Here is a 17,622-nt window from a genome sequence, read left to right on the forward strand (position 1 = left end):
TAATCTGTCCACTTTGAACCTGATAGAAGAGAAAGTGGGAAGTAGTCTACAAGATATAGGCTCAGGAGCCCACTTCCTAAGCAGAAACCCAGTATCACAGACAATAAGAGAAACAATGAATAAATGGGACCTACTGAAACTGAGAAGCTTCTGTAAAGCAAAGGACACTGTCAGTAAGACAAAAAGGCTACCTTCTGACTGGTAGAAGATCTTCACCAACCCCTCATCAGACAAAGGCCTGATCTCCAAAATATACAAAGAACTCAAGAAACTAGACACTAAAACTCTAATGAACCCAATTAAAAAATGGGGTACTGAACTGAACAGAGAATTCACAACAGATGAACTTCGAATGGCCAGAAGACACTTAAGGACATGTTCAACCTCCTTAGCGATCAGGGAAATGCAAATCAAAACCACTTTGAGATACCATCTTACACCTGTCAGAATAGCTAAAGTCAAAAACACCAATGATAGCCTATGCTGGAGAGGATGTGGAGTGAGGGGAACACTCATCCATTGTTGGTGGGAATGCAAACTTGTGCAGCCACTGTGGAAATCAGTGTGGCGGTTTCTCAGGAAACTGGGAGTCAACCTCCCTCAGGACCCAGCAATTCCACTCTTGGGAATATACCCAAGAGATGCCCTATCATACTACAAAAGCATTGGTTCAACTATGTTCATAGCAGCACTATTTGTAATAGCCAGAACATGGAAACAACCTAGGTGCCCCTCAATAGAAGAATGGTTAAAAAAGGTGTGGAACATATATACATTAGAGTTTTACTCAGCGGTAAAAAACAATGACATCTTGAATTTTGCATGCAAATGGATGGGAAGAGAAAACACTTTACTGAGTGAGGTAAGCCAGACCCAAAAAGAGGAATATGGTATGTACTCACTCATAAGTGGATTCTAGCCATAGTTAAAGGTCTTTGAGTCTATAATTTGTGATCCTCGAGAAGCTACGTAAGAAGGTGAACCTGAAGAAAATCATATAGTTATCCTCCTGGATATTAGAACTAGGCAAGATTGCCAGGCAAACTTGGGTGCACAGGTGGTGGGGGGTGGAAGTAAGGGGAGTTGGTTAGGGAGAGGGGAGAGGGGGAGGACTGGGGATGGCTTGGGGGAATGGGAGGGGCGAGGGAGGAAGGATGGTTATGGGAGCAGGGAAGTTTATATCTCAACTAAGGGAGTCATTTTAGGGTTTACAAGAGTCTTGATTCTGGAGGGGTTCCCAGGTCCAAGGAGAGGTCCCCACATGGTACTTTGGGCAGCAGAGGAGAGGGTGCCTGAACTGGCCTTGGTTCATAACCATACTGATGAATATTTTGCATGTCACCACAGAACCTTCATATGGCGATGGATGGAGATAGAGACAGAGACATATATTGGAACACTGGACTTGGGTCCCTAGGTCCAAATGAGAAACAGAGGGAGGGAGATCGTGAAAAAGGAAAGCAAAATAAGAGGGGGCCTTCATCCGACGATGGATGGAGATAGAGATGGAGACCCACATTGGAGCACTGGAGGTCGGGACCGCGAGGTGTGCGTTCACCCACTGATACAAGGGGACTGGTAGGGTGGTAGCTCACCAAGGCCAGCTGGACTGGGACTGAACGAGCATGTGATCAAACCAGATTCTCTGAACGTGGCTGACATGGGGGCTGACTGAGCCCCCAAGGTCCAAATGAAGACTGAGAAGCCATTGACAATGACACTGGGTCTTGTTTTGTCTGTATGGACTGGCTTTTTGGGATCCTGGCTTGTTTGGATGCTCACCTTCCTGGACCTGGAGGGAGGGAGGGAGGATCTTGGATTTCCCAGGGGGCAGGAAACCCTGACTGCTCTTGGGAATGGTGAGGGAGGAGGAGAGGGAGTAGGGGGAGCGGGAGGGTATTGGGAGGAGGGGAGGAAGTGGAAAGAGTGTTTTTGCATACTTGAATAAACAAATTGAAAAAAAAAGTTAATTTAGAAGAATGCTGAGGTCACACAGATCTTTGTTTCTAAGGCGGGGAAGGAGCGTGGAGGAAAGGCCAGGCAGCAATGCTGAAATCAGGGCAGTGAAGGCACTGCCTGTGGACACACAGTCACTGATGTGCTGTTGTCCACATGGTTTTGTCAGAGACGCTGTCCACACCTGAAACTATAAAACGTCATCCTTCAAAGCAAAACTTTTTAAAAAAATTGTATAATCCACAAGTATGAGTCCTAGCAGACCCAGGATATGTACTATGTAAACTTCTTACAACTCTCTCACTGACTTAGTTTATTTCATACCTCCTCAAATACAGTAATTTTACCACATACTTTTCTTTCAGACTTTCTCATGGGGCCATTTAGAAGAGGAATTGAGCAGTGGAGAAGGAGGCTCCAAATCTGTGATCAAGCAAAGCTGATGGACTAATGTCACTCTATGCAGTGAGAGCAAATACTGCTAGCCCAGTATCTGCGGATGGGAATGGAGAAGCCTGAGACCTAACAGCAGGAGAGAAAGGGCTCAATGAGGTCCACACTCTTGCACAAGGAAGAGTGATAATCACAGCAACTGTGCAAGTCAAAACCATCTCTTCTTCTTTTTCACATGTATCCTATTCCTTCCCATCCACACATAAAATTAATCTGGAGGTAAGGGGAGCAAACGCTACAACAGGAACATCTATTAAGATGGAAGTTCAAGATAAAGCTTTCATGAATTCTGTATCACAGTTGTGAGACTAAATAATTCATTACATAGCTCTTACTATAATATACATTGGAGGAAATAACACTAATATACACTACATTAAGCATATGGGTTCATAAAAATGCCTTGTCAGTCCCAAGAACATTTGTTTATTCAAAAAATGCACCACTTTATTGATGTCACCATGTCACGGCAATGTGCTCAGTTCTGAGTGTTTTTCTGTTAGTGTCGATAGCATCAGAGAACACTGAGGCCAGGCTCAACTCTCTACCTCCAAACATTTCAATACTTCATGCTTTTACATTTCCAGAAGTCATCGTGGCTCTTTTACACAATCATAATATTAAAAGTACACTAAAAAACAAATATAGGTTTTTAATTTAAATGAATTAATATTCTTTTGGGGATCATGTGCTTTTCATATCTAAATTTTAGGTTTTAAAACAGTTCAGGAATTATACAGTAAAATGGGTTGCTGCAAATCATAGCGGTATTCTTTGAATGATCTGCTGTAAGAAGCTATAACAATAAGTCTGGAAAACTCGGTGGCACGAAACTGTCACTCAAGCCTCCTGCTTTCCTTACAGACTTCTCAGGGCAGCAGACACTCCTAGATGCTCTGCTGTGTTTACATCAATACCCATCAATTCAAGAGTTAAATTCTATCTACAATCTTTGATATGGAACAGTCCCATCAAAGGATAAAAGTTAACTCCCTTAAACCTAAATGCTAGCATCTAACAGGGTTGTAAATCTGGGGGTGCGGGGAGACAGTAGATAAGCAAAGACCCCAGAACTGACAATTCTTGCCTTTCCTGGAACAGAGATCCCTGCAGTCTCATAAATGTCAGTAAAAGACATGGTGGGATTGGAAAGTAATCAAGTACCTGAGTACAAAGGAAGCCTCAGCAGCAGCTCCCCACTTCTGCACGAGCTTCAGTGAGATACCTGAGTCTCATGACATAAAAATATATTATTGCCAATAAAATCTCTGCAGACTGACCATCTGTGCCGTGAGGATGTTCCAACTGAGACCGGCTGTAGCAGAAATGGGCCAGACAGCACTGACAGTGTTGCTACCTCCCTCCACTGTGCAAGCAACGCACAGAAAGCACTCGCGGGCCATCCTGAAGAAATGTTTTCAAGTTCATTCTCACACACATCAAATAAAGGGGGGAAGAAAGTAAAACAAAATCCTAACCTCTTTTAACACAGACCTCTTCCTAGGGAAGTCTATGTTTACAAAAAGCTGTTCGGTTTCCCCTTTGAATTAAAAAAAGACTAAAACAAAACAACAAATACAGCAACATAAACTTACTCCGTCTTTTTCCGACATCCCCTTTGGAAGTTGCTGCTTCATTTAGAAGAACCATCCCCATGGTGATAGCAGCATCTACAGTAGTTGTCAAGGAAACCATAGACAGGTGCGAATAAAATCTGCTATTCTTTTTTCCTGGATCTGAATATAATGTTCCAGAATGGTTAAAGGACAAAGGTGAACAGGTGTATGCCAATCAATTCTTTGCCTATTAAACTTACCAATCTCGGAGTTTGCTTTGACTTTTAAGACTTTCATTAACACATATGAATTACAGTTTTTAAGACCAGTTATCAAATTTCATATCTTATGTGCTGCTTTTAGTATAGTGAAATACTTTGCTGGCAAGTCTAGAATATTAGAATGTATTCATCAGGAATTCTTTTTAATTTTTCTCATTGTCATAGCATGCCTCTACACATGTATATAGTTCTAAAATTTTAAAGGTATTCCTTCTAGATTCTTTAAATGTCTAGAGAAATACCTAGCCTAGGTACAAAGGGCAAGCCTTATACAATCAGGCCAGAATATTATGATACAATCTGACCGACTGAAAAGACCTGAGTCAGCCACCTGACATTGTAAGAATGGCAAACAGCTGTGCTGCTGATATCCATGCTCACTGTCAACTTGACTAGGTTGAGAATCACCAAGTAGCCATAGCCCCACGCACACTCGTGAGGGTGTTTTCTGAGGTCTGGTGGGCGACAGAAGACCTACTCTGACTATGGGCAATGCCATCCTATGAGCCACAATCCCAAACAGAATAAAAAGAAAAGAGGAAGGAAGCCAGCTGAGCAGCAGAATCCACTGCCCCACATTTAAAATAGAAGTCCACCCCCTCTTTAAAGTTTTCTGTGAAGTAGGAATACACAGGACTAAAAAAGAAAGAATTGCCATGAGAAAAAGGAATGGGAAATTTAATTGATTTATGAACTATTGAAAAATATATGTAGAAGACTTCATACTATTTACAAAATGTCTTTCTGTCTGAAATCTCAGTTTGATACCAATGAACCAGGAAATGAAACCCTGGAGAATTCCTGGGTACAGAGAAGGAAGATCTCCCACTAGCTTCTCACTGCCAGGTATTCCTCATGGTCAAAAGACTTGCTACTTATATGAAGGCATGCTATAAACATGCTGGATCATGGAGTGGGGGGAGAAAAGAAACAAAAAAAGTCCAATCTGTAAATAAATAACTTAATAGTAACAAATACCTAGGATTTTTGTCCATTTGCTTCAAACTGCAAACCTTGTACTTCATAAACATAAACAATTAAAATATAAACTCTTAATTTTTAATGAGGAATTGGTCGCATCAACACATTCACAACTATTTCACTTTCCCACTGAAAGCCACCATGGTAAACAGCACCTTTTTGTTTATAAAATTATACATTACTAAGCCAATGAAAGCATTAGGCTAAAATTACATGTAATTCAATATATGGATCCAACTGTGTCATCAGCAGATGGGACACCGTGACACGGAAAGATGCAGAAGACGGTCAACATGGCTTGGTGAATTTCAGAAACACACGGTTTCAGTGTCCTGGAATAACAAGCTAAACATTTAAAAACTCTATTCAAATCTCGTCTCAAAGCTCAGGTCTACGAAGAGCAACTTTTTTAAAACTACCCTGAAAGTGAACAACTGGAAGAGTTCCATCTCACCCTGAAAGAATGAATCTATTTCAGCATTTTCCAGTATAGGCTTTATTGCTGTAATGATACCAGGGGCTATATTTTCCAAATCATCTACACCTTTGTCATTTAGACCAATAAAATGTATCTCAGTGTTCAGTTTGTGACTGGTAAAATTCCAAGTGGGAAAAAATGGAGAATATACACAGTTTGTCCTATTAAGCTCCCATTAGAAGAAAATTATTTAAACACACACAAAGAGATGATACACATACAGAGACACACAAAGACATATACAACACCTAGGCAGAGATAATCAATGCAGAGTAAAATCAATGCTTTGAAACATAATAGCCAGTAAATTAATAATAGCCAGAGAAATTTATAATCTGTAAATGATTCAGCATAGCAGAAAATATAGTGCAAGAGGAAGAAATTGCATGAGAATTAGAAAAATTAGCTTTAGAATTAATATATTTTAAAAGTCTTGGTATTTAATGCCATAAAACAGCAATCTGTTAGCATGCATCTCTTCTTTACCTGCTTCAAAACCTCATACTTCAAAGGATACTCAGTACCAGAATGATGTGTGATTCTGCCACAAACTGAGCCTGGCTGCTCCCATGAATGTAGCTCTGTAAATGAAGAAAATAAGCAAAAAGTCACAAATGGGGAGAAAAAATGGCTTCACAGTTCTGTCAGCCATTTAAGCCACACAGTCATCTACCAAGTTTCTACTTACAAATCTTATGAACAAATTTGAGCTAACTGTGAATAGATTGAAGTTTTGATGATATTGCTACAATTGTAGAACACAACTTGGTAGTAAGTCATCTCACATGCATGAACTTTACTCCTTAAAAACGTTACCACACACACAAGCACATAAGCAATGGCTCTATGGGAGTCCTTGTAAAAACACTGGGCAGAGTAAGGTAAAGATCAAGCAAGCAAGCTTTCAACTTCTCATTGTTTAAAAATTGGCCTGCAGTGTCCCGCCACTCTTGGCCACATCCCCAACATGTGGAATGAGGAGTTAGCCTCAGAAAGGCACACAGGCCACTTACCCTGAAGCACTCTCTATGACCCCTTATGGAGGTCGGTAGTTTTTGAAGATGTTTTATTACTTTTAACATTTTTAGTTAGCAAACAATACAATAGATTTTCTTCTGACCGTCTCGTGCACATGTTGTACTGTTCTTACAAGCCATTCCAAATGCCCTGCTGTGCTCTCTTCACCCCATATGAGTAGTTCTCCCAAACAGTTAGTTTCCTTTTCTGGTAGTTGCTTTAAATAATAGTCCTTGTATAGGTTTCTCATGTTGAAAAACAAAAACACAGCACCTTGTAATACAAATAAGAATCCTAATTTTTTTCTATTTTATATATAGTACGTAATTGTATCATTTGAGTTTCAAAAGGTCCCGCAATTACTTTTGTTCAATTTTGTCTTGTGACAACAAACAGAATTCTCTGTGTTTTAATGATAAGCACACTAAACTAAGACCAGATTATTTCTTCCTGGTGCTATCCTTGGATAAGTTATAAAATAAATTCAGCATTTTCTCATCAATAAAATATAGAACTCTACTACGTATCTCCTAAGGTTTTTTTGAAGTCTAAATTTTTATTATCACCATTGCTTTTGGTACTTTATTAGAAAATTTCCAGTTTTTTAAAATTATTTGTGTGTGTGTATTTGTGCACGTGTACAGTGTGTGTGTGTGTGAGTGTGTGTGTGTGTGTGTATGTGTACACAAGTCAGGGGATGCTTTTGCAAGTCAGAGAACAACTCTATGAAGTCAGGGCTTTCCTTCCACCTTAGAGTCCAGGATGCAGACTTAGATCCATAGGCATGCTCTGCAAAAGCTCTTATTGCTGAGTCATCCTGTCCACTCCATATTTTCATGTATTCTCTTTTCTTTTAATACTTCTTTTATACATTACACCCCAACTTCAGTTTCCCCTACCTCCAGTTCTCCTAGGCGCCCCATTTTCCCTCCCCCTCAGATACACACCCTCTTGTTTCCCTTCAGAAAAGAGCAGTATTTCCTATTTAAATTCTTCATTTATACCTCACATTCTAAGCGAGTCACAGCAGAGCTGCCTCATGGACAGATGGGTTTATAAGCACAGTCACAGTAAAGTTCAAATATGAGTCCCTTCTAATGTACTCATGAGATGACTTCTAAACCCTGCTATTCATATTCTCTCCTGACTTTATTTAATAGTCTTCCATGAAAACTACTATGACTTTAACAAAGATAATCTAACTGCTAATCAAATAGGATTCATCTTCCGTAATACATGACAAAATACATGTATTATGACTAACTTATGGTAAAATTATTTTTTAGAAAAAGCCAAGCAAATAACATACTACAAATTATAGTTGACATCAATTCTAAGTAAAAAGTCAAAGAGCCCACAAAGAGTAAGATTTTATTCTTTTATTAATTTAATCATACAAATAACAATTATATCCATAATAATATAGTAATAGCTATAATTTAAGGACTACTCATTCTGTCTAAGGCACTTAAGAGTTCTACCTGCAGCATGCAGAGGAATCTTAACAGCCCTATAATATATGGTGGTTTATTAAAGACATTTTATAGATGAGAGGTGAAAAAATTTCCAGCTTTTTAGAAGCTTTGGGAACTGAACTTTGGTCTTTGTGATTCAAAATTAGGGCTTTTATTCTACTGTAGTACACTGTCATTTTCTGAATGTGTGAGAAGATTGTGTAGTTTCCTACTTTAATCTTTTAACAACCAAATAAAATAGTTATTACCTGTCATCTCCCTATGATAAAATAGAACCTAGAAATTTAATTCTTTGTTCAACATTGTATAACTAGTAATTATCTACGTGATATCAACAAAGTTTTTTTTTAATTAATCCTTACTTGGCAATCAAAGAAGCAATTGTTGAAACTTAAAGGAATTAAAACCAGTATTTATATAACTGCCTAAAATATCTGAATATATCGATTTAGGATAGTAAGCCCAAACTTACATAACAATTTCAAGGTACAATGCCTATTTTAGAATAAAATGAGGAGAAATTCAGGCTTTTCTTCTGCTTGTTCTAAGGAAGAGAATCTTCTCCAATGAAGCTTCTGTTGGAGTCACTGAGGAGAAATGACCATTTCACCTAACCCTCTTGGGACTGCGCCATTGGATCGCCCTGTCCTCTCTAGTGACCATCCCACCTCATGTCTAGGTTGCCACGCGTGAATCTCCTTCCCTGGAGCTTCTTGCTGGAAGCTCATGGCAGTCCCTGCCTTCCAGTACTCAGCTATCTCCAAACTCTGCGATATCTCCGAGAGCCACAGGTTTGGGCCTCTTCTGTATTCTCAAGCCATCCTCACCCTAACTTAGTTCTTCAGTTATTACATTTGTACTTACGGCTCTCACATTTGCGTTTAGACTCATAATAGATCTACTCCACTTCCACCAATTGTCATTAATAGATCCCACCTAGAGATCTGAAACTTTATATAATAAGGGCTAAACAGAAACTTTTGATACACTTCCTTTCTACTCCAGAATTTGCTGTTTCTTTCATCTCAGGGAACAGCAACTTGATTTATCTAATTGTTCAGGCTAAAGCTTTGAAGTCATCCTTGCGTCCCCCCATACATCTAAATATTCAGAAAAACTGGGCTCTACTTTTAAAGTCCTTCCCAATTCAGCATTCGTCAGCACCTACAGAAGAACTGGCAAAGGTGCCTAAGGAGAAAACCTGAAGACTTCCTGTCAATCGTCACCTCTTGCTGAGCTTCCTGCAAAGACTTCTTCATTTCTGTGCCTCTGCCCTATCAGTCTCTTTGTCAGTCAGATTAATCCTGTTTAAAGCACACCAGATCCTATCATTACCTTGCTCAGCTTCGATGCATTCTGAAATGTGTGCAGCAAATCTTACCACAGAATACACTATTTCCAGTCACAACACCAAAGACTTGTGTACTTAACTCCAATTTGTTTGTACAACTGTAGTTCAGAGAGAGAGAGACAGAGAGAGAGAAAGAGAGAGAGAGACAGAGACAGACACACACACACACACACACACACACAGAGAGAGAGAGAGAGAGAGAGAGAGAGAGAGAAACCCAATACCCAATAGACTTCTGTATTTTTTCTGACAACACTTCAAAGATGTTAGTTTTAGTCAGATGTGGAAAAATAGGTTGTCTTCTGATATTTAAAATCTTTGAAATTCACTTTGTTTCTCTTAGATTTTTCTACCAGGAGCGCCACAGCACTGCTGAATGACCCCACAGTCTATATGAAATAAAAGATGTTTTCCTTTATATAACAGAATTAAGTTCATAATGTGTTTCACTTTGCTCAGACTGTCCAAACAAACCAACCAACCACCATGAACTGGGGAAGCCACATGGATTGGAGACTGAGAATCCAAGATAAAAGTCTCAGGAGAATTAGCATGTAAGGAGCAACTATCTTGCCTTGATTTCAAGATAGTTACTTTCCCACTCTATGCTCACAAGAACTCCTTGGTAAACTCCCAGTTGCTTGGTAAGTTGTCAGTTGTGGAAGGTGGTCTTTCTGCTCACAGGGCCACCAAACCTGTAAGATAAAGGTCCTCTCTTTATGACCTTCTCACTTCTACTTCCTGAAAACATGACTTTGAAATCTTGTCAACTAACTGTTGTTCATATGTCAATACATGAACCCATATGAAGGGTGAAATTTAGAGCCCAGCATCTGCTGGTTCCATTTCAGGACACCACTCCTAACAATCATCCAGGAGAGATGTACAACAACAAGCTGGTCTGGTCTTCAAATTACTCTGTATGCTAAGTTATTCAGAATACATAAATTAGTAATATTTCTTTTTCTGATTCTCAGAATACTAGAGGTCAACAATGAATACTTTGGTTTTTGTAAAGACTGGACAGATAAATGACTGTTCTTAATGTTAGTCCTATTAAAAACTTTTAACGGTAGCCTGAGTGTCCCACTGTGTCTAACTATAATCCTGCCTAAGGCAGAACAACGGAGCCTTTAGTAAAAAGCACGTAAACATAAAGCAAGTTTGAAAGAAGAAAGGAAGAAAGATAGGACGGTATGCAAGCAGGCAGGGTCGAGGAGACATTCTGGGTCAAGAAGATCACTATGCAAAATAAATTGAAATCCCTGACTGGAATTTTAATAAAAGGTTCCTTTATCTTGTATAGCTACATATTTCCAGTTCTATCCTTGGAGCCGTCTTTGTATTCCTCATGTTACATCAACTTCTCTAGGCAGAATTAATTTTTAGTAGGCAGCTACATTGCAGAGCAGATGAGCTATAGATAATAAAACGGCTAGGTCAAGTCCTTCTGGGTTTGTTTAAAAGAAGAGGTACAAATAGGTATTATCTACCTTCAGTATTTGATTTCCCTAGAGCTTGTTCATACCCTGTGCTTGAACCTTCTATGCATTTCATTAAATAATTGGTTCAAACTGAAAGAGAGATAAAATATAAAATGAAAGTTCATGAAAACTATGATAAATTTCAATCATTTGTAACTGTCAACTGTCAGGAATAGTCTCAAATCTATTGTTACCTAAAAGATTAGAGGCATGTTTTATTATTTTTACATGCTAATCGACCACAGCAGTTGACCTGGCTCAGGCATACTCTCACGGGGTTCCTTAAGTGTAACATCTCCCTTGACGACTAAAAAGGCAAGTATTTCTCAAAAGGCGTCTCAAGTTGTTTGTGCATGAAATTAAAAAAAAAAAACTACAGGTTTTTATAAACAGGGTAGAACATTTAAAAACAGTTGGTGCTGGGCCAGAAATAGTATTTCATTATGTGGGAAGCTTTCTGGAAAGGGACAATGTTGTAATCATGTATCTTAGAAAGGTTAGAAGCTCAGAAGAAACATTTTACTACTATGTTCTCTAACACAACAAACAAACTGTTATTGCAAATGTAGAAATTTCGAGTTCATATAGAGTGATGGCTGAAAATTGAACAGACTCAATAGTAGAAAACTACCTGACATATATCAGACAGGTAATACTGTCTTAGGATTTCTATTACAACAATGAAACATCATGATCAGAAAGCAAGTTGGAGAAGAAAGGGCTCTTTGGTTACACTTCCATTTCACTCTGTTATCACTGAGTGAAGTCAGGACAGGAACTCACACAGGGAAGGAACCTGGAGGCAGGAGCTCATGCAGATGCCAAAGAGGGGTGCTATTTATTGGATTGATTCCATGGCTTACTTAATCTGCTTTATCATAGAACCCAGGACCGCATGCCCAGTGATGACACCACCCACAATGGGCTGGGAACTCCCATATCGATCACGAAGAAATTGTCTTATAGGCCTTCCTTACTCTCAGATGACACTAGCTTACTATAGAGGACCAAGTTGACACAAAACTATCCAGCACCAATATCACCAGATAACACTTTTTAAATCTCTAAAACTTTTGGTTACAATCATCATGTTTAGTATTCAGATTTTCTGGCACAGTGTAAGAGACAGAGTGAAAACATTTTCCAAGCCCAGTATGGATGGTGAATCCAAAGGTGCAGCAGCAGGCACTTTTAACAGAAGACTTAAAGAAATACAGTGTCAGCCAAGAAGTTGCCCCAGTCAGCAGGATTTAATTCTTCCTCCTCTACATACATGTGTTGGCCTAAATAAGGAAGTAAAGTACTCTCATTCCTTTATAACTTTTTCTGAATGACAGAAACAGACTAGTCACACAATTACTGTGAGTAAGAAAAGAGCAAATGCCAACAACAAATCAAATGGACAGTACTGGAGAGAGCATAAGGAGAATAGGCAAAAAAAAAAAGGCTGGGAACTGACTTCATGAGACAGTCAGTCAATAAATGCAGGCAGTGCTAGAAAACCCCTGAGCTAAAGGGGCCGGGGACAGCGGGAGGACAGAACTACCTTTCAAGGCCCATTTCTGCCTTGTGAACAAAACAGGAGATACAGTCATGTGAAGAGCCTCTGGTCTGCAGATGAAGAGACACGAGAAGGAAGGCATAACCAGAGCAAGAACGTCTGAAGTGCCAAGCACAAGGCTGAAAGGCTGTTCTTCGAGTCTCCTTCCAAAGAGTTCAAATGAAGAATTTTGTTGGGAACACTTTTCTATACTTATAGATTTCATTTTATTCAGTAACAAAAGAAAATTTGAAATCTTACTTTCACAGAAATTTCTTTCTTTACTATTGTAATAAAAAACAAATAAAAATAGCTTGCTATATTTCTATTCATTTCAACAGCTAACTGCATAGCTAACAGTGTGAAATATCGTGAGTATGCAATCAATAATGTAAATTATCTTATAGATTTGTCACATCAAGTATTCATGAAAAGTATAACTAATTAAATTTTGAGTTTTAATAAATTTGTTTATCATGAAAAATAACTATAGGAATTTCTGTTTGGTTTTCCTTCCATCTCAGAGAAACCAAGTGTGTAGCAAGCCATTTACCACTGAACCAAATCCTTAACCTTTAATCTCCCTTTTATGTGCCTGTGAATACAGATTTGTGCTATATTCTCAGTACTCACCTAACGGTATTTTGATAATTCTTTCTCTATGGGCACAGTCATGAGTATAATGAATAATGCCTGGGTGGTCAGAAAAGTTATTCCTTAGTAGTAAATCTTATATCGTAACTGGTAGATGGCGCATGAATTATTACTTTGATTTGTATTTATTGTTGGTCCCTGCCTCACTGATTGCCACGTTTGTCCCATTACATCAGGTTGGACTATCTGCTACTGTAAGTCTCCTGTCACAGTCCTTCAGGGAACTTTAGGTTACACTCTTGAGACTTATTATACATGGTCTTAGGAATAAAGCTCCTAAGGTTCTCTTAAAGCTAAGTGGTTTAGAGACCAGTGTCACCCGTTTTCTCCACCTATGTAGGGTCATTACATCCTGGCTAATGAGTAAGTGAAGATACCACCTCAAATATTGACATTGAAGGTTTCACCTTGACATTTCATGGGAAGAAGAATGTGACAGCACGATAAATGAAAATGACACTGATAAGGATTCAGGTATTAGACCCGTATAACACAACTGACGACACCACAGCTTTGCAGGTCTTCAGACTAGATGTTTTTAATAACAAATGTAGGATCGGTTGAGCCTTTTAATCTGTCAATTGAGACCTTACAGTATTGGCATAGTTTTATTTTTAAAGCTAGCTATATAAATGTTATATATTAACAGCACAAACCTTTGTATTTATCTAGCACACCATTAATAAGAATCCACATGTATGAGTGTGGGACCCTGTCCTCCCTGATCCTTGAGGCCAAAATACTTGATGCAAATAATGTTTACGCTAACCAGCTAAGCTTCCTGCTAGTTCTGTCCTTGGTTCTGCTACAGCCTGGTACATTAGCCTGAGGGATCTATTTTACTTTAAAATGGTAATTTCTCAACCTGCCTCAAAGGAGCTCAGGTGCCAAGGCCCATCTAACCTGTCTGACATTGCCTTGTACCCTCGACCACCTGCCTGGGGAAAAACTCCCACAGAGGCCAGTTTCCCCAGCCCCCTCTGGGTGGGAGGAGTTTTCCTTTACTGGGGCCTTTATTCTCCTTCCTGCTTTTGTTGGGAGGAGGCCTTGCCCTTTTTGATCCTGGTTGCCCACTGGTATAAATACCCAACTTGAGTTTAATAAAGTGGCCATTTACTCTGATAAATGAGCAAAGGTCTCTTTTGTGTGTGTCTCTTTTTTAACCCTCAGGACAATCGTCTATTCTCGTGGACCCGAGTTCGGGAAAGCGTGAAGCCTGAATCGGGCGTGGGTATCCACTGGAAAGTGCAGACTCTTACATATGAGGACTATTTTATATGCAACATGTATGATTATGAATTACAAGTCCTGTTTCTACTATAAAGCTATAGCAATGAATACCATACTCATCTACAAGAAAAGTGCCATCTCATCATTAAAGGGACTGTGATTCTATACCAGGCAGTATGGAATAGGCATGTTCTATAACTAACCTAGGATTCAGTTTCCTCACCTGAAGATTTTGTCAATCATCTGATTGTTACAGGGTCATCAAAAGCTACTGTCACAATGATTGGTTACTAGTTTATAGGACTAAACATAGAGAAACTAAACTGTCATCCAAGTGAAGCTTTCCCCCAGTGCCTAGTATTCATGGTGTTAGAAGAAAGTTGGCATGCTACTGGAGAAGAAACACAATCATTAGTATCACCCAGTCACCTATCTTGTGACTTAAAGGAGGCATGCCTACAACATACATGGGCAATAGTAGCCCAGATGCTAATGAATTAGCTCCTTTTACTGGATTTGAGGCCCAGTTCATGAAATGGAATCTATAACTGACTGCTAAAGTGGTCAATAACCTGAAACTAATATAGACCATGGGCTGGGGGGTGTGTAATATTATTATGCTAAAGAATATAACAATAAAATCACTCCTAATAACACACATACTGTTACGTCTGTAGAGCAAACAAATGCTCAACACTCAGACACACTTCCTGCAGATTTTGATTAACAGAGATCTACAACAGGACAAAGTGCAGGCAGTGATATACTTTGGAACTCTCAGTCCTAAATGGGATGTCTTTCACCACACCCTTAACTTCAAGGTTCCCCTATGCAGAAGTGGGGGCAGAAATTGAAACAGCCAGAGGTGATGAGATGATTCCAAGGAAATGTCATTCTCTATACACAACAGCACTAATATACATGAACTCAGACTACGGCAGCATGCAAGCACGATTCAAACCAGATAAGATCCCAGCACTGAGATGGGAGAGTAGACACAAAGTAACAAACTTAACCAAGAAGCTATTTACAGCTGGTGTCTGCTGAAAAGGGAAAAATCAGTTTTCTCCAAAAGAGTGTTACTACACCACAATACAGGACCAGGGATAGTTGAACAACACACAGAAAAAGAAACCATTTTTTTTGGATGGAAATTTTTTTGTCTCATTAATATTCAACTTCTTGGTTTTAGTTTATCTGTCTGGATAGTGTTTCTTTTGCTGTTTTACTGAACTGAAGTTGAATGTGTAAGCAGGATAAGGGCTGAGGTGAGAGAATGAACTGAAGTTGGGTGCTATAATTTTCTTGATATATACCACCTACCAGAGTTAAATCAACACCAGATAATCAACTTAACAGACCTCTATTACCTACTGAAATAGAAGCATTATTTTAAAATCCTCTAACAGCAAAAGACCAAGACCAGATGGTATCAGCATATAATTCTACCAAATTTTCAAACAGTTAACACCAATGCTCCTCAAATTATTACAGAAAACAGGAACAGGAACACTGTCCAACCCTTTTAAGAAGTCCACAGTTACCCTGATATATAAACCACATAAAGACATAACAAAGAAAGTCAATTGACCAATATCCCTCCTGAACATATATGTAAAAATTCCCAATAAAATACTTATAAACCAAATCCAATGGCAAATAAAAAAGATGATGCACCATGATTAAGTAGGCCTCGCTGAAGATGTAATAAATGTAATCCCCTATAGAAGCATACTGAAAGACGAAACCCACATCATCTCATTACATGCAAAAACAGCCTTTTAAAAATCCAACATCCTTTCTTGACAAAAATCCTGCAGAGACTAGAATACAAAGGGAAACACCTCAACATAATAGATAGTGGCAAGCCCACTGTCAAAATCAACTTACTTGTAGAGAAATTCAAAGTAACACCATTAAAATTGAGAACACGACCAGAATGTCCATGCTCTCCATATCTACTCAAGACAGCATTTGAAGTCTGAGCCCCAGCATTAAGACTGAAGGAGAACAAGTGTATATAAACAGGAAGGGAGGAAGTCAAAGTATGTTTGCCAGACTTAAGAGCTTCTCTGAGTCTTGACCTAAGGACTTAACCCCAGCTTTGACCACTCTATGTGATCAATCACACAGTGATCTCGTTTATATTTGACACTTTAGAGAAAGAGTAAATACTCTGTCTCGGTGCTTAGCATATCATGCTTGGAGTACGGGCTCTTTAATATTTATTCTTAAATCTCTTTAGCCTTAACGCAAAGTTCGCAGGTGATCATGTTCATCAGTCTATGCTCAAAGGCCTCTGGAAATAAAATACCTCACACAAGTCACTCACAGACCTTGGCAATTCAGGACAAATACCTCTTAACTAATGAGTAAATAAATTAAACACGTACTCAATACCTCAGAATGACTGGATGTACTTCAATAAATGAGAAAAAATGTAAACATTAAACAGGATCTTTGAAGAAAAGTAGCTTGTATGCGTGAGTTACCTAATCATATAAAGCAAACATAGGATCTGGACTTTAAGAACCATACTTGGAAAACTAAAATTTGTAAAACGTAGAACCAAATCTGTTTTAATAAATCTTGTCTCTTTGTGTCCCTTTGACTTGTATTTCCTATTCTACCTCCGCAAGGGTTCTTTAGGTTGTTTCACATTCCCACTGACATTTATCAAGGAATGACCTTTATTCTAATTGTTTCACCGCGTTTCATCTGGATTTTAAGGCAAGAACACATTTTACCTCTTTCAATAAAGATTTTCTATTTGTCTCATGATATAGCATTTGTTGTTCTTAAAATACTATGATATCGGGAGGCTGTACTACTAAATCTCTACTTTAGTCCCAGCTGATTTTGTGTCAGTGATGTCTGTACGAATCTTAAACCCAGATTCCTATCAATTTAGGGGAAAGACACAATTTATACAATGAGAGCTTAAATTCTTTGGTGCTTTAAATATGATAGCCTTCAAGTACCTGTTTGGTAGTGTTTTATAACAACTTAGATACAAAATAATCTTATGCAGAGTAAAATATAAAATGGTTACAAAGATGTATACATACTTAGATTAATACAAAATTATTTCCTTTTAATTCAAGGATGGTGGTGCATACTTTAAATCCCAGTATTCAGGAGGCAAAGACAAGTGAATCTGTGAGTT

The 17,622-nt window shown here is 38.7% G+C and overlaps 1 protein-coding gene across 3 annotated transcripts in view; it reads right to left on the reverse strand.

Annotated features, from left to right (window-relative positions):
• Positions 1–17,622, reverse strand: part of Tusc3 (tumor suppressor candidate 3) — a 151,489-nt gene that overhangs the window by 12,491 nt on the left and 121,376 nt on the right. For all 3 annotated transcript variants that reach the window (XM_048456600.3, XM_085680205.2, XM_048456599.3), the window contains 2 exons: positions 6,223–6,286; positions 4,005–4,079 (listed from right to left, as the gene is read on the reverse strand). In XM_048456600.3, coding sequence (XP_048312557.1) covers positions 4,005–4,079; positions 6,223–6,286 — 139 coding nt within the window. The remainder of the gene's footprint in view (positions 1–4,004; positions 4,080–6,222; positions 6,287–17,622) is intronic.

The sequence above is a fragment of the Myodes glareolus genome, chromosome 23 (genome assembly GCF_982192425.1).
Source record: "Myodes glareolus chromosome 23, mMyoGla1.1, whole genome shotgun sequence".
Classification (NCBI taxonomy): domain Eukaryota; kingdom Metazoa; phylum Chordata; class Mammalia; order Rodentia; family Cricetidae; genus Myodes; species Myodes glareolus.